Here is a 22,489-nt window from a genome sequence, read left to right as displayed (position 1 = left end):
AAATGACGGCCCTGCTACTAGCACTGAGTATTTTTACAATTCTGAACTTTCAATTCATGGCAGTGTACTTCAAATTCATTGTTTTAAAAGGCTTGCCTTTCTCACTGCGTCAATGCAGCGCTTTTGTTTATACATATATATGTGTATGTGTATTCACATATTCACTCTGTCGATATATATAGATATAAAATGAGTTTCATATACTTAAAAAAAAGACAAGATTATATAAACCTTTGATTTTTTTCCTGCACAAAATTTAGCCTGGTTTTATACTGTACTTCTGTGGTAAGAAGTGACAGCTACGTATTTGCTAATATCAATTATTTTAGAACTGCTAAAATACAGCAGCATGCAAAATACCTGTTTTAACAGTATAGTTTCACAATTCCCTTATGTAATTGATATTTTTGTTACCACGTTACACAACCATTCAAAGGATGCGTATCAGCCAGTTTTAGCAGACGTATTTTCTCCTTTCTCTGCATTACAGGATCTTAGGTACTTTCTTCTCCTTTTTCTAAAACCTGTTATATAAACAATTTACATTATGCACCTGCTCTAAACCAGTAATTTTAAAATTTCATACTCATTTGTTGTAGATCATATCCTCATTCTGATTTGTACACAAGTTGAATTACAACATTTTCAAACTCTCACAATAGTTTAAAGACAGAAAGACAACTCAAATATTTCTTAAACAAATTAAGGAGCAAGCAGCTTAATTGAGAATTTTAAAAAAAAACCAACCAAATCTTACCGCTAAAGTGAAGCTGTGAACAAGTGCAAAGAGAATGAATGATGTTGATGACTAGACCGTGAGTGGAAGCTCTGAGAGAAAGGGGACCAGTGGCTACCAATAAGGTAACTACATGGAAGAGGTAGGGGAGATGTGCTGCCACATCCAAAGAATTGTTAAAGGAGAGCATCAGCATATAACGTGCTAAAATAGCAATATCATCCCACATCAGGTGCTGCTCCAGTGTAGGGGTTGGAGACAAACAAGTCTTGTCGATTATTTTGCACATCCTTCCAATCACCTGAGAAGACAGCAACCATTTTGTTTTACTCAAATGAAGAGCACAGCTCAAAATTTCAGTAAACCCCAGTACAATATGACATTGGAATTATTCTATTGCTTAGAATGTATTTTATCACGTTTTTTGCATCATTGCCTGTACTGAGTTATCAGAAAGCATCTCAGTATTACGTTACTATGTAAGTTGAAATTATTATATAAAAGGAAATGAAGGCAAAGAGGGAACTCACTTTGCTTGAAACCAGTTTTACGTTTCCAGAAGCAAGTGCTACCGCTGTGTCTGCCATAACCTCAGCTTTTATGGATCCTAAGCCTCCTGTGGCACTAGTTTTGATGAAACTGTCCAGCACTACGTCAAGGAGATCTGTTATCTGTTAGAGAAAAAAATTCAGTTTTATCAGTCAGAATAATCTTATTTTTCCACAGTAAACCACCTTTGAAATCAGCAGCCATTCATTTTTTCAGTTGAAGATGCAAAACTACTATAAATTGAAGCATCAGTTCTAATGATTCCTTATCTTATTGGAAAAAGGAAAAAAGCCTAATACAATTTTACAGTGTAAAGCTCAATTCCATCAGATTTTACTCCAGATCAAAATGCTTCAGAACTCTGCAGAAACTATAATTTAGTTAGTATTATTTATACTTTGTTTTCCAATTTAAGTTATAACTTAGTCATAAAATGCTGAACTTCATATGAAGAAACTGGATTTGAAGTGGAGGAAAAAACTTATTTCCAAGAAAATAAGCAAGATCTCATCTGTCAAAGATTTTGCTTAGAGCATTAGCAGTGCGAGAATATGGCTACCAGTAAAATAAGTTTCTTCTCATGTAAAAATAAAAAAACAAAAACCAAAACAAAAAAGACATTTAATATAGGCAGGTGAGAACCAAACCTGTCCAGGTACACAGAGAACTCTAAATGTAACAGGCTAAGATTAATGTTGGTTCAGTAATGGTTCAAATTCAGCTCTCGTATTACGAAAATCGGTTGCAATTCTGGGTCAACTAAGTCAATGGTAAAATTTCCACTGACCACTGTAGAGCATGTAATCTTTTAATTTTGTGTTCTTTGTATTTACCTGTTAACAGACTTTCACACTAGACATAACAGTCACATTGCTCTCAATGTGATTTAAGCTTTAAAAATACATCGGGAGGTTTGGGGATTATTTTGGCCAATTGCACCAAGCAAGAAAAGGCACTTGTGCATCCATTTGACAACTCTCCCACATTCTCCAAGAGTAGCTTTGTGATGCTGGGCTAAATCAGTTTAGATGACAGTTAAAAAAAAATAAAATAGCATGACAATGAGGAAGTTGATACAAAGCTTGTGAGCAAGCCTGGTCATGGCAAGTAAAGTTGGTCTCGTTTGTCTAGACACCTCCTTCATGAATGGCATAGATTGCGTCAGCTTTATTTTTTTCATTCCCTTCACTTTCCATGGACAGTGAGGACAGAATTTGGCTAAGTATTAAGCTAACGATCAACAGGAGGATCAATATTCTATTAACTGTAATCAAAATGCAGCTGTTTCAAAAGTGCAAACAGTAAAAAAGAAAAAACCCAAGTTCTTTCAATGCCATGTGCCCAATACTTCTCTGAATGGCAGTACTTGGTTCTTTCAATTCAGTACCCCTACATTCAGGGGTTTTGATGAAATAATTACTACTAATACCAAAGACTTCTAATTTTCAATTCTCAGTGAGGGCCAGGAACACATTACTAGAAGCCAGAATTCATTAGTGATTTTATGAAGTGTTTTATGGAACGGAAACTTCAGAAGAACGTGCACACCACTCTCTATGTGGCTAATACACTTATCACGTTAAAATCCATTTTTGTTTTCTACATTAACAGTTAAGCTGTTAAAAACTCTATAACCTGCTTATAAACAAATTACAATAAATTATGCAGAATTTGTACCTGTCCAAGACTTCCCCATATCTTAGCCTGAATGGAAGGATACATCTGTTTTTCATTTATCGTCATTGTTATAAGCTTATCAAGAATAGCAGTGACTCGCTGGCGCTTGGCATCATCATTGTGTTTACAGAATCGGACCAGATTGGACAGCCAGGGGGTCATATACTCCAGACAAAGATGTTTCAGTTCAATACCTGAAATAAAAACACACCTTGTAACACATAGAGACCAGTGCTGATTCTCAGTAAATGATTATTTGTGAGAACTTTTTTTTCCAGTTTCATTATCTAAAATAATTACCATCACAGCTGAGCAAATAATAGTGGGCAAAAGACAAGCTTCAGAAAGAAACACACTCTAATCATGACATCCAAGAAACTTCTGTAGGAATCTGGCAAGGAGATGTTGACATTTTAGTATCTCATTAAGAGATGTGACAAAGATGTGCACATTTGCTATTAGGGGGGACTAAGGAGAATTTCTTTTAAATCTTGAGAATGTATTCTAAACAGCTTCCAACAGTAAAGTCAGAGCTGTATTATGCCTGGGGAAAAAAGGGGTAACAAGTGGTGCAGCAGAACAAGATGTACAATTGAGAGATAAAAGATTTAATTTTGATACGAATGAAGAATCCTGTCACTCTTCTGGGTATGTATATTCCCGAGTTTGAACCTCCACTATCATGAACCTTAATTTTAGGGGTTTGTTCTGCAATATTCTCTACTCCTGGTGAGTTAGTAACAGCCTTATAGGGATCTATACAAAGTACTCACTGCACAAAACTATCAACAGCTATATTAAACAAGTAATTTGTATTATGAGCTCTCTGAATGAACTTAATCCTCTAAACAAATGAGATATCTAGTAAAACTTGTTTTAACATTAATTTCAAAGTTTAAAAGGCAGGGTTTTTTTTTTTCCAAATCTACTTCCTGAGAAAGGAAAGGGCACATTCAAATGTGAAAAGTAATGTTTATGTTCCAACAGATGCCTTTCCAGTTTGTGAAACCGCCTGGCTTCAGAGCATTACACAACCTGATCATTAAGAAACAGATATAAATGGATAACCTTGAAAACAGCTCTAAGAAGCATTTTCAATTTAAACTTACTGTGACTCAGTAACATGAGGAGGCTTAATTGACTAAGCTAGACAGCTACCAACCTAAATCTTTTCAAATTCATGGTATGCATTAAGGAATACTAGTGTTACTTACTAGATTTGCTAAATCCAGAAATACACTCTTCCAAGAACTCTAAGGTAAGGTGTGGTTCGTTAGCTGCAAGAGTCTTACTAATAGATACAATAAATAGCGTGTTGTTGGCAGGAATACACAGACCTGAAGTTTCCAGTAACTGGCCCTCAATCTTTAAATTAAAGGTACAGGTTAAGGCACATAGAAGATTATAGGCAGCAGACCTGTAACGAAGCAAGCAACGTGACTTGTAGTAGTTTTCTTGTACATTTTAAAATATACGCATTACACCAAGGCACCACAGTATTAGTACTGACATTTTAAAAATCGAATCAATACTGCGATATAAGAGATTACATTTAAATCCTGAACTTTTTCCCTGCACCATTTAAGATTCAGAGACAAAAACATTTTCCTTGGAGAAATGAAAGAAATTACTCCTCCACTTGCTTTAACCAGTTTCTGATGAGCTTAAAGAGTGTGCTCGAAGGACTTTGTACTGGACTTCTCAGAATGGCTTTCAGTTCCAGGAAATTCTAAATATTTCCACGGGCACCTGAGCTGCTGGGAGAGAGCCTGCCACCGGGCCAGCACCCAGTCTGAACAGTCCTTCCTGAGAAGATTCAAGGGCCTGCCCTAAGAGCACAGCTCCTGCACTACTAAACAAGAAGTTCAACACCAAGAAAATCAAATGTATTTAACAAACATACACCGCAAGGCAAAAGTATCTCTCCTTACAAAGAGAAATTACACTTCCTACATGCCTTCAGTTACTGTGACAATACATATGCGTTACTTCGCCTAAAGAAAACCCAATCTTCATATTAAGAAGTACATTTGATAGAGCTGTGGTGAAAGAAAAATTGTTTTGTTCAAGCGAGATTTGCTAACAGTAAGAAAATCTTGGAGAGAATTTAAATTTTCGATCATAGTTGATATTAATTTATAAGATCTGTACCGCAAACTGGGGTCTGAGCTTCCCAGGTTGAGCAGTGCTATGTTCAGCAGTGTTCCAGGGACATCCTTAGGACGGATTTTAGTGTGCTGTGGGATGGAGTCTGGCTGCGACAGCTCCCACCGTGTCCGTATATGAATGATGGACCGAACAATGGCTTCACACTCCTGATGCATGAAGGTGAGTGGTGTGCCTTGGTTGGCAATGGTTAAGGTAAACTGGTTCTCATCAACAAGACATATCTCCTCAATTTCAGAGGCATAGTATATATCATTTAAAAACACTGTTTGTCCCAGGACTCTTGTTCGTTCTGCTGACGTCACCTGCACAGCTGTCGACCCAACCTTAGAAAGGGAACAGAAAAATGGTTCAGCACCTATTGTTAACAATGCAAAGAGAGAAGACTCTGACACTTCTGTTTTTATAAAGACAAGCATACGAACTTTCATACTTCCTAAAGTTATGATTTCTCCTCAGGACAGGAGAGGAGAATTAAGAGACAGTAAAAACATACACAAATCCTAATTAAAAAGATATAACAATACACTAGGAACAGCATTAAAATGACTTACTTTAATAGAAACTTTGGTGTCTTTATGAGCCAGTTTGAGAGCATTGTGAAATACTTTCAAGTCCTCCTCCAAAGCTAAGGTAGCTGCTGGGAGCTTCTGCTGGTCATGTTCAATGTGCTCTGCCAGCTTCCCTGGAGAGTCTATGAAAATCAGCCTTTTGCTTCCTTTCAAGCCCGTCAGAAGCCTTTCATGGTATTTGGTATATTCTCTGACCCAAGAGTTACAGTTATAAATAAAAACCGCTGAGACATTTTCATAAGCAAAGCCTGGAAAAACTACAAACCATTTAGAAAGAAAGTCTGTTTTAAAGCGATTGCTGGGGCCAGCATGTGTGAGGTCCACTACAATTTCATATGGCTTTGCATAGTATGGCTTCAGAGTTAGGAGCACATGGTAGATCAATAAATCTCCATTGATCTGACCAGTCTTGAATCTGTAAGAAAAGACAGACAAACATGGTTGGGTTTGCATTGGGTTGGGTCCACATTACAAACATCTGAGTGGTGTTTTACACGTTCTATTACTACACCAAACCAGACTGATCTTTCTCACAGTTCTAAAAATGCCATTGGTCCAAAGCAATGACCCTGGACTGGCAGCTACAACCTGAAGGCATCTGCGACTCTTCTGTCACAGCTCACACCCCAACCAAGTGTAGTGCCCAGTATGATGAAGCCTGACTTGGGATGTGACTCAATCTCAAAGTGCCACACAACCTACCACAGCCAAGTAACCTCCAACAGACAGGAGGTTTATCCAACGAAAAGAAAAAATGAAATCCACAATGGAGGGCAACAGTGCATCCATTGGATCAAAACTGGATTACATTAAAAGAGCTCAAAGTTTCTTTAAAAACAGAAGTGTAAGTCCCTCAATCTAACTTTTTGACATCCTTAGAGATTAAAATTTTATATATTTTTATATGTGGAAAACCACATTTATTTCAGAAGTCTAACAAAGACTACTTAAGCATCCACATACCGAGTTTTTCAAAGGGTCTCAAACTTATTTCATTTGCTGTATACTGCAGCACACTAATGCTAGGTGGAGCGTTTCTAAGAACGGTCAGTCCTCTGAGCAGTACAGAGAATTTGTCTACAAAATGACTCTTTCCAGAAAGACATTCGCATCACATCAATATTAGGAGCCTTTTGCTCTCATTTAATGTTTCCCTGGATTTTATGAGACTGGACAGTGCATCTGCCTAAACCAAGCCTCCAGAGTCAGCACAGCAGACACAATTCTACTAGGAAGAATTAATTAAAAATCAAACTCAACAGTAGCTGTGAACATCTATCTAAAGTACTTTTAAACAGTTATCACTGTTTCAAGCTAGCAGTAACTCGAGTCTTTCAAGGCAAACCAACAGGCTACGGAAAGAGCTAATGAATACTGTTAGAACATATGTAGTTTTAAGTGTACTGGGACACTGCTCTTGATAGCATCTTAGGTACACCACCTGTGTGCAGGGTAACTGAGGAGATGCATTTCATGAACACAGAACATTTGTCTGCCCAAGATGCTTCCCCCTCCGTGTTACTTCCTGTTGTTCTGAGAGCTAATCTGGGCAAGTTGGTGTTTTCCCCCCACAGCCTGTCATGGTATAGTTGTTACAAAAAGGAAGTGTGTCATCTCTGTGGTTTTAGTCCTCCACTTAGAGTAAACGACGTGTAATTTCAGTTACAGATTTGCTTAAAAAATACCAGCACTGTCTGAATCTGCTTGCTCTACGTTAATGGTCGTTTGCATCCTAAGAGCAAATACATACACAAAGAAATTTTATTGTTAAAGGACTAAATATCTGAAACGCCAATTTTCTTTTGACTACATCTTGACAAGGTAAGTACACGTTTTCCTTCTCCAATTTTAAAGCTCCGCTTCAAAGTTTCTTTGTGTAGAAAGTTATAAGCAGAAAGTATTTTTAAAGAAGTTCAAGTAACTAAAAAATAGTAACAATCTGTACAAGTATTATCTCCAGCTGAAACCGACATAACTGTATTTAGTAACGTTAAAGGTTATTCACCACTGGACTCCAAAGAACTAACAGTGGCAGTCATTGCTTAGCTCTGTTCTCCCAGGTACTGCAGCTCTCACTGGCTACTGACAGAAGACCCTGTCACTACCCAGGCACAAAGGGTTGAACTAAAAAGAAATAAACAGTTCCTTTCCTCTCATGATTTTAAGCAAAGCCTTTACAACATCAGTTTGTTTATTTTTAAGAAAAGCACGGCTGGTTTGGAACACTCCAATTGACACTGGATTTATTGTACTTTTGGAGGGAGCAGGCAGAAGGAGACTTGCAACTCCCAGACAGTGACATTAAACGTTGGGAGACTATCTGATAGGCAGATGTATCAGTTCTGCATGTCATGCAGAAACTTTATGAGGAACGTTGTTTTGGTGTTTGTTTTTTTTAAAAAAAAAAAAATAAATAAAAGCTTTGCTGTTTTTGCTTTTTTTCCTTTTTAAAGTATGCTACAAGGCATCATCCAGGCAACCTCTACCATACAAAGATAAAAATTCTACTTGAGCTGTAGTCAATTACTAAGATGGTTTCTAGTTCAACCTTAAAAAGGATTCATCCCAGAAAGGATGCTTTTAATTTTATGTCATGGGTGAATGGTAAAGTAAAAGATACATATCTCTTTTGCTGCTCATTGTCATGTCAGGAAGGACCCCCCGCCCCAGCTCGCTGCCCAGTTACACCCCAGGCACACCAGTTCTTCCATTCTCCTGCAGGACTTAAGCAATTTGAAGTACTGCCACTGGGATTTTGCAAGGTAAGGCAAGTTCACCCCTCAGATTTTGGGGAGTGAGCATATTAAGTTCTTTGGCAGGCATGCTAACTTTTGAGTATGAAAAAAGTAAATGTTGTCTGCAATATTTCAAAATTACCTAATTTCACAAACATATAGATAAGCTTCGTTAACTTTAAAGTACTAGCTTCAAGAACAAATGTATTTCTAAAAATAGCACTGTTACTTTTGGTCATTCCCTTTAGTATTTATATTTGAACCAAACACAGCCTGTAATTTTCAGAGGAAACATTTTTTTCTGTTAACAGAGACGGGCGAAAGAGACAGTGGTTGGATGCTAAGCCTTGAACTCGCAACGTGTATCACACGTGCAAACTGGGTGAAACAGCAGCAGTGAAGTGGCTCATTGCTAGTTTCATTTGTCACTATTATTTTGAGGTTATTATCTTAGTATCAGACTGACCTAAAGATCAGTTTCCTGCCCTCCAGACAAATTCAATAGATGCAAATTTGAGCACTAAACAAATGTGAAACAGAACATTCTAATGGTGGTATCATTTGCATAATTATCTCAGGCATTTTAAAGAAAATGTCCCAATCTATAGCACGTTTGTGAGAAAAATTTGAGACTTATATCTGTGATAAACAGCCTTTTCTACAACAAAGCAGAAAAATTAGAGAAAAAAGATTTTTCTAGGCATTTATGAAATACCCCAGACAACTGTGCTAAGAAATACCAACAGTTAAAGTTAGTGCTGTCACTTACAGGAGCATTTTATACTGAAGTTTTTCACTTGGCCATCTTTACAAGCATAGCTACTTTCCCGACATTCAGGGGAATACAGGAAAGTAATAAGCAGTAATCTGTGAACTTCACATGGGTTTTCTCCTTTAAGTACGTAAAAGCAGAAGTGACGAACTTAAAAGCTGTAATGCAGCCAGCTTTAGAGAGGAGGAACTACCATAGAATCTGTCTCCACATCACTGAGTAGTTAGTAGGAAACACCTTCCTTTCTCTTTGCTTCATGTTCTTTTTAAATCTTCATGTATTTTCTGTAAACCTCAAACTGTCAGAAGCGCAAGGCAATTTACTCCTTCAGAATACCAAGTACTTGAACTCGTCCTACATCCACTAAAAATGAGGTCAAGTTACATATGCTTTTCCATCAGAAAGGCTGCTGCCTACTGCTCCCCGAGAAGTCCAATTCAAACCTCTAAGAATCAGCATTTGCTAAACTAATACCACAATTTGTGGTTTTGCAGGTGACAAAATAGGAAGATGAAGACAAAGAGACATAATAATCCACACTTCACCTTCCCTGTGGTGATAATCTTTTCTCTGTGTTTGCATGCAAGTGCAAACCATACCCACTATCCTTGGGCTATAAATGAAACCCAGAGTCCTGTCAGCCAAAACCTAAGCGGAAGCCATAACATCAAAAAAGCCAACACAAATTCTCCTCCGAGCCAGAATTTCAGCAGCAAAATGACTACCTCTGAAATGCAGACAAGCACCCTGCGATCCTTATCCTCCACAACAGCCCAAAATGCAGCATCTTCCTCTGCCAGAAGCACAGCGGCAGTTCCTGCCACCGGAGGACCTGGGAATACCAGCAAACCCAAGAGTACAATGACAAAAGAAACATGTGACTACAATAAGTCTCTCATACTAATTTGCTTCATTATAATAGCAGTACTTGTGCTTATTTGCACCTTCTTATTTCTGTCAACAGTCGTAATAGCAAACAAAATGTCGTATCTCAAAAAAACTCAGCAAGGGAAGCGTAGGCCCAGGAGCAATGGCGATATTCTGGCGACTAACAGCTTCTGGCCAACTGCAGCAGGGACGTGGCAGAGAATGCCGAAGGAGACAACTGGAACTGACTTGATAATGCAGGACCTAATATCAGGGAGAGATGCTGTGATCCAGAGGAAAACCAAAGATGAAACTACAGAGCAACTCACTAAAGAAATACATAATGAACAGGAAAAAAGACTATCGAAGTCACACAAACCCATCTTAACCAATTTTGTAGTTGAGATTTAATTCATACTCAGGTCAAAACTCATATTTTTACTTTTTACATCGTTAATATAAGGCTAAAACTTAGCTTTCAAGTAACAACATGAATTTTGACACAGAAAACCTAAATTCAGACCTTAGGGGGTTTTCTTTTATGATAGTGGGAATGCTGTAGCAACTTGTAGATCAAGAAGGGAGTAAGATTGTGCTGAATAGCTTTCTGCATACAGTGTCAAGACTGGTTTTACTCCTTTGACCAGAAATCATGGTGACAGGAGCTGAACGGGATAAAATGAAATTACAGAAGTCTGCCCATACTGAAAGGTCGTTAGTGGGGGAGAACAAAAAACAAAAAGGAAAGGACTGTTAGTCTAATAAATATCATTCCATAAGGTGCTACACAGGTATAACCAAGTTGCTTTTTTAACAAAAACTTATTTCAGTATCAACTTTGATGCAATTGCTGAATCAGGAACTAGTCCCTCTCTAAATGCTCTTTCAGGTTTTTCCATCTAGAACTTCTTAAACCAGCTTAATTGCTTTTGAACGAGATTGAGATATGTATCGTATTTATTGTGTTTTTATTTCGCATATGAATATATGAAGTTTGTATTACATGTCAGAGTACGAAAACAGTTTCAAATTTATTTCAAATAAACTAGCAACATCAGTTTTTAAATAACTTGTCTTATGTGATATTATTTTTCTAAGTCAAAATATTGCCAAAGATATATTACACACGGCATTTTGGAATATTACATTCCTGTAACATTTGCTGAAAGTCAAAGCTCCCTCTGATGACTAGCTGTGATTTCTTGCAGCATGGGAACACACTCCACTGTGTCTTAATATAACCAATTAGAACATGCCAAAAACTTCTTCAAAACTACCACAACTTTTAGTTTCTCAGAGAGACCTGATTTTCTCATGTTTCTGGGGTGATGTCTGTGTCCGGTCTCACTACAGCAGAGCTTTCTTATTTTAAGGAAGCATGAGCTTTTCACAGGCTACTTCTCCGGTTAAAGAAAATCTGTGGCACTATGGTTACGAGTGCTACACCTGCATAATGTCAAAGGTCTAAACACCCTCTGCATCTGTAATAAATGTTTTTGATGCAAGTGATGGTTGTATGAATTTGAAAGAATCAGGACATAAGACTGAATTCCCATTTGCATTCCATTTCATCACCCATACACTTAGCTGAAAGGCAAGTAAAAAAGCAACAGAGAAGCAAGACAACAGCATCATGGAAGCCAAGAGAGCGCAAGATCTCAAAGAAATGCAACTGCCCATGTCAAAGGTAGTTTGTGCAGTACGGAAAACAAAGTTGGAAGGAGTTTGCAAGCTTACTCCAGAACTGGGAGTCATTAGAATATAAGATCACCGGAGATGGAAAATAAACCCCAACCAACAACAGGGCAAATTCCAATCAATCTGCCATAAACCACATATTTAGACCTTAGAGCTCAAAGGGAGGAGGTGCAACACAATACACAAGTGGAATGGGATTATGTCAGGCACTTGTAAAACATGAAGAGAAAAACCAAGAGAAGAATAAGGGCAAACTGTGACAGATCAGTGATGACAACCTAGTACTTAGCAGAGATGAACCGAGAACATCTCACACGGGTGACAGAGAGCTGAAGGGTAGGGTGGTTGGGGGAAGGTTACCTTCTCCTTCCCAAAAATGACCACAAGCACGGGAGGCAACAGCAGAGGTTGTGCAAGTACTAAAAAAAGAATCTGAAATAGCAAACATGAGAATCTAACCTGGTGTAAACCTGCTCACAGCTAGAAAGGTAGCAGAACTAAAACAGGAGAATGAATCTGTAAGAGCTAGCCACTCTGCATACAGGGCACGGCAAATTGTTAGCAGGCAGGCAGCAGATTAAAGGGGTAAACCAGCAGTGTCATGAAAAAAGCAGGCAAAAAAGGAAAGAATCATGACCATATCAGTGAAGGAAGGAAAAACAGGAAGAAAAAAGTACTGTCAATGAGATGGGAACCGTGGCAAAAGATAGGTGGAGACGATGGGGGTTGAAGAGAATGGGGATGAGATGAAGGAATCCACGCAAGAAACCAAGTTACAGTGTGAGTATGAGACCAGCATTTGTGTTTGATGCAGGAGCAGGGGGAGTCTGAAAGAGAACTAGTGCAATCAGAAGAGAGGCACAAAAAGAAAAGCAGGAGGAGATGAAGAAGCTGCAGAAGGTCTGGCAGTGGCTACTTGGCACTGTCAGGATACGCTTGCAAAATGCTGTGACAACCTATTTTGATGTGGGTTTTGTTGTGTTGGGTTTTTTCTTTTGCCAGGCAGCCTTTCTAGGCAAAAATGCTCACGGAAACAAAAGGAAATAGTCTGTGTTACACTAAATGGTATGGACAAAGGCAAACAGTGGGAAAACAGCTGCTCAGAGAGCACAGCCCTGAACAGTGGCAGCAGGTACAAAAGTTGTCCAGACAGAAAATTAACATAGAGAGTTGGGGTCTGGAGAAGGGTGAAATCTGTAGTTATCTGCCTATTATTTAATGCAACTACACAAATGAAGATGTGTAAGCAAGGCAGCATCCCGGGATCAGATAGCTCTTTATGACTCCCTGTAATGAACCGAAGGTTGCTTTTCCTGTAGTAATCATGACAGTGCACCAAACTCACAACTGAAATTAAACCAGTAAGATTCAAATCCCATTCAAACTTGCATAATTTTTGACTCACAGAGAGATAACTACAACTATTTTCAAAGATAGGCAAACAAGTATTTATGAATTTCTACATAATACACACATACCAGACAAAAGCCACAAACGTGTAAATATCTGAGTTTTATAAAAACAGAGCTGAAAAGTTTGCTCATAAGGCATGCAAACTCTTGAGATAAGGCTCTTAGTAATCTCCTCACTCTTGACATTTCCTGCAGCAAGTATTGGTACACTTCCTCTTTAGCTGCAGAAACCTACTTCAACATGAAATGAGCCATTTTAAGCTGCTTCACTTCAGCACACAGTCCGTCTTCCTAAGGCTTCAAATGAAAAAGGCAATGCGTGCTTGATCGAAGATAAATGTGCAGGTAAGAATCAACTCCAAGATGGAAAGGCTTACTACTTGTATTGTTCGGTTTGAAATGGAACTGCACTATGTACAGCACTGCATACGTCCTAAATTCAGGGCATATGCAAAGTTCTTATTGAATGTCTGTATCTTAGAAGTATTAGGGTTTCAAACACATGTTGTTTGATCTTGTTACTATGAACAATCATGAACTCCACATGTATGTATTATTTGACTATATTTTGGAAAGAGGGAGGCACAATAAAAATTAAATAGAATCATTTTTACCTATTATAAACCTTACAGTATTTAGATCATAACGTTGTCAAGGAGCACTCATTTACTACTCATATGTGTTTACACTGTTTCATCTGAAATTTAATTTTGCTTGTTTGTAAATCCACAAAGATTTATGCATATTAAAATGAGAACAACAAGAAATCTGTTCCATGCCAAAACCTTAACGCTATCTCTTCCATTACAAAAAGCGTTCCACATGCAGGATATTTATAAAAAGTGTAACATTAGAATGCCATTCCATTACAGCATCAGTATTTCGAAGCTTTTTAAAAAATTGTTATGCTCTACCTTTAACTGCTGAAGAGAGGCAAGAACAGGAAATACAAGTTTAAGAGAACTGTAAAGAGCCTTTTACTTAGGTCTTGGTTTACATGCCACAAAACAAGACACTTTCCTTTACTCATGACTATGCTGTTTGTCAATACTTCTGCGAGTGTTTCATATTTTGCTCCAGGTCCGTAACCATTTCTGTGATTGATACATGTTGTTATTCTGAAACACTGTTAGAACCTCTCTGCTGGTGCCTTTTTCTGATAAGGTGAAAAAAGATAATAATAATAAGATACATTCTCTTTAAAAAAGTCACTTAATTAGTGTGATCAATGATGTTGAAAATCTGCTTGTTATTTGTAAATTTAGCAACAAACCTGCTGATTATGCAAATGGAAACAGGCATGAAATTTTAAAAATTGGGTCTAATATTATTTTCACTACTACAGTATTAACATAAAATTGTCTGGTGTAAGTAAAGTGCAACAACACAACAAACACAGCTCTCAAGTTAATATGTTCTATTTCATTCCTGCTGCAGGAGAGGACATATTTAAAGAGGCTGGAGGAAAATGGCCAACAACAAAGTAATACTGGTTCTTGTCTATGGAGGAATCTGGAAATCACTTTCTACAGCAACATCTCAAAACACTTCCATGAATAAACAAAATGCATACACCAGTATCAGGAGTCCAGCAGAAGACAAAGCTCCTCTGTATCAACTGCAAGCAACTGGACCCAGTTTACACAAATCTGGAAAAGCACTGACAGTTACAACATCACCTCAGTTCCCCAAAGCACATGCAGAACCTAGCAATGGAAGCTGGATAGCAGCATTGATAATTGGCATCATTTTGATTAGTATGATAATGGCTATTATTATCATTCTTCTGTGGAAATGCTGCAAGAGGCCAGTTGTAGTTGATTCAAATTGGGCAGGTCGGTCTCCATTTGCAGATGGAGACACACCAGATGTCTTTACGGACTCTGACCAGGGTACCAAACGTTCATCAGTTTTATTTATGTTGCCTTGGAAATTGAAACAAGACACAAACTTCCATGACCATCCCACTGCATCGGAGAAACCACCCCAACCCACTACCATCAATGAAAACCGCCAGTTGTCTCCACCGGCCGAAGACTGCTCTGCAGCCACCGTTTCAGTTTCCAACAAGGATGCATCTCCAGCGCCCACCTCAGAAGCAGCAAGCTGTGCACGCAGCTCCTATCCTCCCGCAGCGGCCTTATCCGAATGCCTAGATCTGCCACCTCCGCCTGACTGGCTCAGGGAACCAACTGAGGGTCACAGTTCAGACCCCAGCAAGTACCAGGAATTTCACTCAGAAGCAGAGGAACAATTGCCGCCTCCACCTGAGTTACTCACTCAAGAGATTCAGGAGCCACTGCCCCAGCTGCCACAGCCAGAACACCCTTTGTAGGCTGCCAAGATTGATTTCCAGCATACTTCACATATTTCTTAAATGAAGTATTCAAGTAACTGAAAAAAAAAAAAGGAGAAGCTGATGCAGACCAGAACTGTGAGACCACAGTGCAGGCACTTCCCCAGCATTTCTTCACTTGACTTCAGCTTTCACAAAAGGGAACAACCTGCTTCCGCCTGAAGCAAATAATTGCAAAATACAGTATGGATTGAGCCCACTAGTTATCTGTAACTAGCAACTCCAGATTTTGGAGACCACAGAAAACAGTATCCACACCTTCATGTGCCAGTATATACCTACACGTAACACATGGACATGGAGCTTTCAAGAAACAGTACAGCTGTAGATGTTCTCAGGGCTACTAAAAATTGTTTGTTCTACTAGGCTGTGTAAGTGAATGCAATGAATTCAAGTTAATTTTAATAAAGCTTCCTAATTCAAAGATGTTTTGGTCACTTAAAGCACAACTGAATATTTGCTTAGATACAAAGCTTGAATTCTAAACCAAATCTAAATGCCTCGACATGCAGACTATCGTCATTTATACAAAAGCCCATTTTCTGCACAGGACTGGGCAACAACAGATTACAGGTATCAAACAAATCCTCCCAATAGCTGTCAGTTGTCCTTTACTAAGAGCAGTGAGACTTCCTTTAGATCAAATATTGCCAATAAGTTTACTGGTGTAAAATCTCCGCTCACTTTTGTCTGGTAAAGCAGAGAACAGTGCGAGTAAATGGTTAACAGAGTGGTCACTAAAAAGCTGAAATGGCTCCAAACACTTGAAGAACAAGTACAAAAAGGCTTTCTTTTACCTAGATACTTTGGATTTTTATGGATAGAACAGTTTGTAGAACACCCTTGCAAATGACTGACAGAATTAGTTGCCTGCATTCACTAATTTCTACCTCTGAAGCAGTAGTTTCAGAATGCACTCAATATTATTAATATAAACTTAAAAACATTAAATTAATGGATGCTACATTCCTTTTAAGTCAAGGTGCCTAAGTGTTTTACATATTCCTTTCTGGACCCAGAGTACAAGCAAAACTTTCTGTCCTGTCTAGAACCATGCACCTTGGTAAGCTAACTTCTTGGTGGGAAGTAGGAGGGTGGTCTCAGAGGTAAATTAACTTTTTTTTTTTAAACCAGTACTGAAGGTTTGGATTTCTAGAAAGAAGCTGCTAGATGCTGAAGCTAGCTTTCCATGGCATCTCCGGAAAACGTCAAAGAGTTTGTAGTTTTGAGTTTGCCTGGGGAGGGAATATGTTTCTGGATGTTGCAGAGAGCATGTGTTTGCACAATAAACTTAAAATTCTTTAAATTACCATTAAAAATTAAAGTCATGCATTATGCAAATGCAATTCTAGGCTGCTGTGCATACAATGGACGCACGAAGAGATTTTTACAATTTTTTCTTACTGTTTATATGAGCAATATGACTGTGTATGCCTGAAGAATAGCATTCCAATTACACAAAGATTGTTTTAAGGCTTGTTGCATATGCTACATTAAAATTGACAGTATTATAAACTATATCCACTCTTACCATATTGTTTTAAGAAATTCAGATAAAGATTTCCTACAGAAAACTGTAAAACCCTGCAAGCTGAGCTATATTACACCTGACAATATAGTGATAGCCTGATCTGAGGAGTAGAAAACTGAGCAATTCAAAAATATGAAAGGCTATTCTGGCAGTGTAGCTTAATAAAGCTTAAGATTGGAAGCCTAAATTAACATTAACCTGTATTACAGGAGAAGTTAGTTGAAGATAAAAAAGGAACACAACAGACTTTTTAAATAGGAACATTCAAATGGAATCATAGCTCAGGCTAAAACAGCCTACAGGAATTTCACTCAGTACTGTTTACGTAGACAATCTTAGATGTTTTGAGGCACTGACAGAGCATAAAATACAGAGATGAAGTTGTTAACTAACTCAAATTATAAAAACCAACAATTTTATTGAATATGCTCGCTTTGCAATAAATTTGAGTCAGCACCAACGACAGCTCTGCAGTCCTCCAATGTAGTGCAGATCAGGTGGTTGCAGAGCCCCAGCTAGCAGCAATACGATGCAGCTGAAGAGGCAAGCACAATCCACAGACAGCAACTGTAGCTACTCTCTAGAACAGGACGACCTCTAAGCTTAAATCTTTCACAGAAATGATGTGCTGATATTGCAGAAGAGATTAAGGTAAGTTTGTGTTTTTTGTTTTTAACCACAAAAACAGACTACAAATTTAGAGACAGAAATAAGAACAAAATTATTAGTTGATGACAGATGCTTGCACCAGAAATTTGCTGCAGTGTCAGAGATTTCTTACTAACATTAATTCAGCTTCCAAACATGTGTTACCAGCTCTGAGAATGTAATTAACACTATAAGATGGAAAAATAATAACGTAGATGCTAGCATGAATGTGGAATTTATGTTTCAAACTAAATTCCTATCAATTTAAGATGTTTTTTAACCAATTCTACTTAAGCAAATAGCATGCATGTATGGGGGGGACTGCTACATTACTGCAGAGATTTGTAAAGCAGATCCAGTTGACAGCCATTTTTTCATCCTGTATAAAAGAACACATTATTCCAAACATAATATAGGCTTGAAATCACTAAAAACAAGAAGCAGACATTGTATAACATTTGGAAGAGACTTGCATTTTCGGAAGAAAGCCCTCATTTGAGCTTGAGGGGGAAAGGGAGATGAAAAAACAAGTCTCATTCTGCCAGACAACATGACAGTCGATGAAGGGATGCTTTGTAAAGTCTCTCTTGAACAATTCTAAAAAGGACCATGCCACAAAGGGGTTTATTGATATTTTTACTTAATTTCTCCTGCAAACAGTCATTGCAAAGACAACCCTTATAGAGAAATAAAATATATTACATGGATTTAAAGGGTGTCGTTTTGGTGTATTTATTTTCAGGCAAAAATGGAATACCAGATATTGAATACATCTACCTGTCTGCTGGTCCTTCTGTTTTTCATACCCACTGTTCTGGGTATCTGTCCTCCTAACTGTACATGCTCAGGAAACGACAGGAATGTGGACTGTTCAGGCAGAAACTTAACTGTACTGCCACATGGACTTCAAGACAACATTACATATTTAAATCTGTCCTTTAACCAGTTTGTAGATCTTGATCACCAGTTAACGAAATTCACCAATCTGAGGACCCTTGATATTTCAAATAATTGGCTCAAGAATGTTCCTGCTCACCTGCCCAAGTCCTTATGGGAATTATACGCCATAAACAACAACATTAAAGTTCTTCAGAAACTTGATACAGCTTACCAGTGGAATCTTAAAGTGCTCGATGTTTCCAGGAATATGGTGGAAAGAGCTGTTCTGATCAATAACACACTGAGCAGTCTGAAGTTTCTCAACCTCAGCAGCAACAAGCTTTGGACAGTTCCAACCAATATGCCCTATAACATAGAGACGGTGGATCTATCCAATAATTTCTTGTCCCAGATACTTCCAGGAACACTGGTGAGACTACAACACCTTACAAGCCTCTACCTGCACAACAACAAGTTCACATACATTCCCGACAAAGCTTTTGACCAGCTGTTTCAGCTGCAAGTAGTAACACTATATAACAACCCATGGTCCTGCAGCGATAAACAAAACATCCCTTATTTGCTTAAATGGGTGCAGGGAACAGCTGCCAACGTTATAGGGGCTCCCTGTGCTAACCAGTCTGTGCTCTGGATGAGTGCCACCCCATCTCCAGTGGCTCCCACAGCTATGGACTCCAGCCTCATGATTAAAGGAATGAAGGCAGCAGACAAGGCTGCTCCTCCAGTGGCAACTGATCCAACCACAATGACAAAGATGCATAAACAATTTAAAGCTAAGGAAGTTACCACCTTGGCAACCTTAAGCCAAACCCTGCTGTTTACAAGCACGGACCGACCACTACTCCTCTACCCAGAAGATCTAACAACTCGGAAGGTCAGCTCTCAAGAAGCAGCAGCCACACACACAATCTACATCAAAGATTCAACCGAGCTGAACTCAAGCCTGACTCGTTCAACAGGACCAGCCACCACTCCTATGACTTTAAGTATCACCAGTGGAATGCCAACAAACTACTCCAAAATGCCTCAAAGCACAACTGCTACCTTAAGGAAAGAGGAGTCCACCACAAATACTCTGAATACTCACGTGCCCTCCGAAGCAAGTACCTGTGAGATGTATTTGTTTTATGTTGTAATGCTTAATGCAGTGGCAGTGTTTATTGGCTAAGGGCTTGTATCTCGTGAAAACTACTGAGTTTATTCCTGTGATACATAGCTGGAGTGACGACAGCCAGTTGAAATAATGAATAAAAGTACAAGAAATGCAAAGTTCTGACTCTGATCTAAAGAAAATAACAATTCTTTAATTAAAGAAGTGCACACTAATGTCTTGATACTAAGCTGCTACTTATTTTAATATGTCTTAATTGAGTAAAACTAACCTATGATTTTGTTTTTAAAAATGTGCTTATTTTGTATTTAAATTTTTAATTTTACTTGCACAGAATAAAACATCAGGATTTTAAGTACTGATTTTATGTATGATTTTGTCATTAAATAACTGGAAAAAATAGAAGGCCTGTATCATATCTGCATTGTCTTGCTTGACTTGCCAGTGAGCAATTCTTGTAATATAGCAGCACAGATTCTTTGTAAGTTACGACGACATGCAAAAGGAAGGGGAAAAATAAAGGCACTAAACCTAGCTGTTTCACTAATCAGAAGTTATTCCTGAGAAAAATCGCTAGCATGTGTATCTATGTTTGCTTCATATGTATTAGGATATTTTAAATATGAAGAACAACAGCTTTGAATTTAGGAATACTATGACAATGCCATGATGTCTACTAAGAGGGTGTAAACTGAGAAGGCAACATGGTCTAACTTCAGCATGGGAAAAGGGGTAGGGGCTGATATCTCTTTTTGCTCTGTCTTGACTTAAGAGACTGCAGGCAAGTTCTTTCTCACTATCCATATTAAAAAAAAAATAAAAAATTATCAAATTAGAGGAAAACACAAGATGTTCAATGCCATGGCACTCTCCAACAAGAAGTTATCTACATAAATTAATGAAATGGAACTCCTTAACTTTATTTCAAGTGACATCCAAAAATCCAAAATGTTAATATATTATGCTTAAGAGAATATTTCTAATCAGCCAGTATATATCAAACTACTACGTTCTGACCAGTAAAATGAAGTGTCAGCCAATTTCTAATACAAGTTATGTAACAAATCAATTAAACAATTAGTTATCAAGCTGTCACTGAAACAATCCTTGAATCTTGTTATTTAAAAAAACACACTCAGTCCATGGCATTGAACACACCCAAATCTTGCTTTATAAGGGTGAGCATGAATGCTATTCTCCTTGACATCTGCACCATCAGTGAGTAGAATAGTTGCACGGCATGTTCTGTCCACTCTAGGAAAATAATTTAAATTATATGGCAAAGGTACTTGATATACTACAGATGAAGTTTTGCAAACAGCATGAAATGAAAACTGAAGAACAAGTTAACTGAAAAAAAGTATTATTCACTTAGTATTACAAATCTTTATACAAAGTTTTCCATTCATTTCAGGCCATTTAATTTCCAGTTATTGTAGCATGAAGGTGCTGCAAAACCCAGAAAACCTCACTACTGAGACTGGAGTCCTCTACCTATTTCTCCTAGGTGTCAATGAGGGCTGTAGACCATTTACAACCACTGGTATCGGAGAAGTCACAACTTTCCAATTGTGAACAGTATTTCTATAACCAGGAATGTGTTTTAATTTCTAACAGTGAATGTTACACAATGAATTTGTACAGTTATTTCATTGGCATTTAAGTAAAAATAAAGTTACGTTTGTACTGAACTGAATTAGTGACACTGCTTCTTTTCAAATAAGCATAGTAGTATCACTGAATAGATTATTATTATACAAACCCATTTCAAGCAGACATTTGGCTCAATCTTCATGTCTTATGGGGGAAAATTATTGTTAAATCAAATTATATTTTTTTTGACACTGATGTATTCCTAATATCATTTATCAATAATCTGATGAGACAATAGTAACATAGGGTCTACCTTTCCCCTTCCTACCCTTTAGAACTTGCAAACACCTAAGGAGTAACTCTGTATGCTAGAAAAAGGTGGTTCTTCCTCCCTCTCAAAAAAAGACTCCCCATGTCTAATAGGACAGAAAACTTTTAAAAAAACCCAACCTCAAAGGCAAACATTTCATACACATTTCAAGCAGACAAGAACTAGTTATCCAAGTCAAAGTTTAGACTACCTAGATCACAAGCAGTATGTACCTGGTACCTTCAGTGGCCAGCAGAAATGCCCCATTATTTAAAGCAGCTTAGCTTGCAAGGCAGGACATAGATCACAAAATGAGATGGTATGACTAAACTGCCTTGAGTTGAGGAAATTACACAAAATACTACACGTGCCTTTGCTGAGCAATTCCACACAGGATGTCAAATGCTACTGCATGCAACACACCTACACGGAATCAACCTCAAATGCTCAGAGAATGTTTTACCTGTAATGAGACTATTCAGTGAACACCAAGTCTATAAAAAATACTGTTTTCCAGAAGTTGTTTGGGGCAAATTGCAAATCCCCATACTGAATGACTTGCTACCCAGACTTCAAAGTCTTAAGCATGCCAGTAAAAGCCTGGAAGTGGAAATGGGCTTGTGGGCTTTTCTGAATACAGGTACAGGACTGGGAAGATAGGATACAAAAAACCTGCAGATGGTCATGGAAGTAAGATGGCACTCCCAAGTCCTAGGGCTATGCTCCCTACCCAAACTTTGCCTGTGGTAGGTGCAAACAAGAGGGCTTCTTACTCTGACTGCTTTCAATAAAGCAGACTGAAATTTAGGTTTCCCTGTATTTTTCTGGAATACAAATGAGTTGATAACAGAGCAGC

General features: G+C 38.1%; 3 protein-coding genes across 12 annotated transcripts in view; 2 read left to right on the top strand and 1 right to left on the bottom strand.

Moving 5' to 3' along the window:
- The window catches only part of NF1 (neurofibromin 1), a 103,043-nt gene that overhangs the window by 22,897 nt on the left and 57,657 nt on the right, over nucleotides 1–22,489 (bottom strand). For 6 of the 7 annotated variants that reach the window (XM_037411732.1, XM_037411749.1, XM_037411758.1 and 3 more), the window contains 6 exons: nucleotides 5,683–6,115; nucleotides 5,114–5,454; nucleotides 4,177–4,379; nucleotides 2,963–3,156; nucleotides 1,267–1,407; nucleotides 758–1,037 (listed from right to left, as the gene is read on the bottom strand). In XM_037411732.1, the coding sequence (XP_037267629.1) occupies nucleotides 758–1,037; nucleotides 1,267–1,407; nucleotides 2,963–3,156; nucleotides 4,177–4,379; nucleotides 5,114–5,454; nucleotides 5,683–6,115 (1,592 nt within the window). The remainder of the gene's footprint in view (nucleotides 1–757; nucleotides 1,038–1,266; nucleotides 1,408–2,962; nucleotides 3,157–4,176; nucleotides 4,380–5,113; nucleotides 5,455–5,682; nucleotides 6,116–22,489) is intronic. The other variant, XM_037411773.1, reaches the window with a different exon arrangement.
- On the top strand, nucleotides 7,342–15,629 carry EVI2A (ecotropic viral integration site 2A). 4 transcript variants are annotated; one of them, XM_037411830.1, is made up of 4 exons: nucleotides 7,342–7,521; nucleotides 8,352–8,462; nucleotides 8,747–8,836; nucleotides 9,702–13,524. In XM_037411830.1, exon 4 carries the CDS (start codon nucleotides 9,718–9,720, stop codon nucleotides 10,483–10,485), a length of 768 nt encoding a protein of 255 aa, XP_037267727.1. In that variant the 5' UTR covers nucleotides 7,342–7,521; nucleotides 8,352–8,462; nucleotides 8,747–8,836; nucleotides 9,702–9,717; the 3' UTR covers nucleotides 10,486–13,524. The 4 variants fall into 4 exon arrangements, with proteins under 4 accessions (XP_037267727.1, XP_037267718.1, XP_037267708.1 ...); XM_037411821.1 differs by lacking the exon at nucleotides 8,747–8,836; XM_037411811.1 differs by lacking the exons at nucleotides 8,747–8,836; nucleotides 9,702–13,524 and adding an exon at nucleotides 14,622–15,629 and having other exon boundaries at nucleotides 7,374–7,521.
- On the top strand, nucleotides 17,039–21,421 carry OMG (oligodendrocyte myelin glycoprotein). Its single transcript, XM_037411792.1, has 2 exons — nucleotides 17,039–17,722; nucleotides 18,462–21,421. The coding sequence occupies exon 2, from the start codon at nucleotides 18,468–18,470 to the stop codon at nucleotides 19,785–19,787; it is 1,320 nt and encodes a 439-aa protein (XP_037267689.1). The 5' UTR covers nucleotides 17,039–17,722; nucleotides 18,462–18,467; the 3' UTR covers nucleotides 19,788–21,421.

This window comes from Falco rusticolus, chromosome 1 (assembly GCF_015220075.1).
Source record: "Falco rusticolus isolate bFalRus1 chromosome 1, bFalRus1.pri, whole genome shotgun sequence".
NCBI lineage: Eukaryota > Metazoa > Chordata > Aves > Falconiformes > Falconidae > Falco > Falco rusticolus.
Note: the sequence above shows the minus strand (reverse complement) of the source record. Positions and strands in the feature narration are given on the sequence as shown.

Bases quoted from the DNA above. Each gene is read 5' to 3' on its own strand.
- EVI2A (XM_037411811.1), top strand. From the start codon at position 14,653: ATGGCCAACAACAAAGTAATACTGGTTCTTGTCTATGGAGGAATCTGG.
- OMG (XM_037411792.1), top strand. From the start codon at position 18,468: ATGGAATACCAGATATTGAATACATCTACCTGTCTGCTGGTCCTTCTG.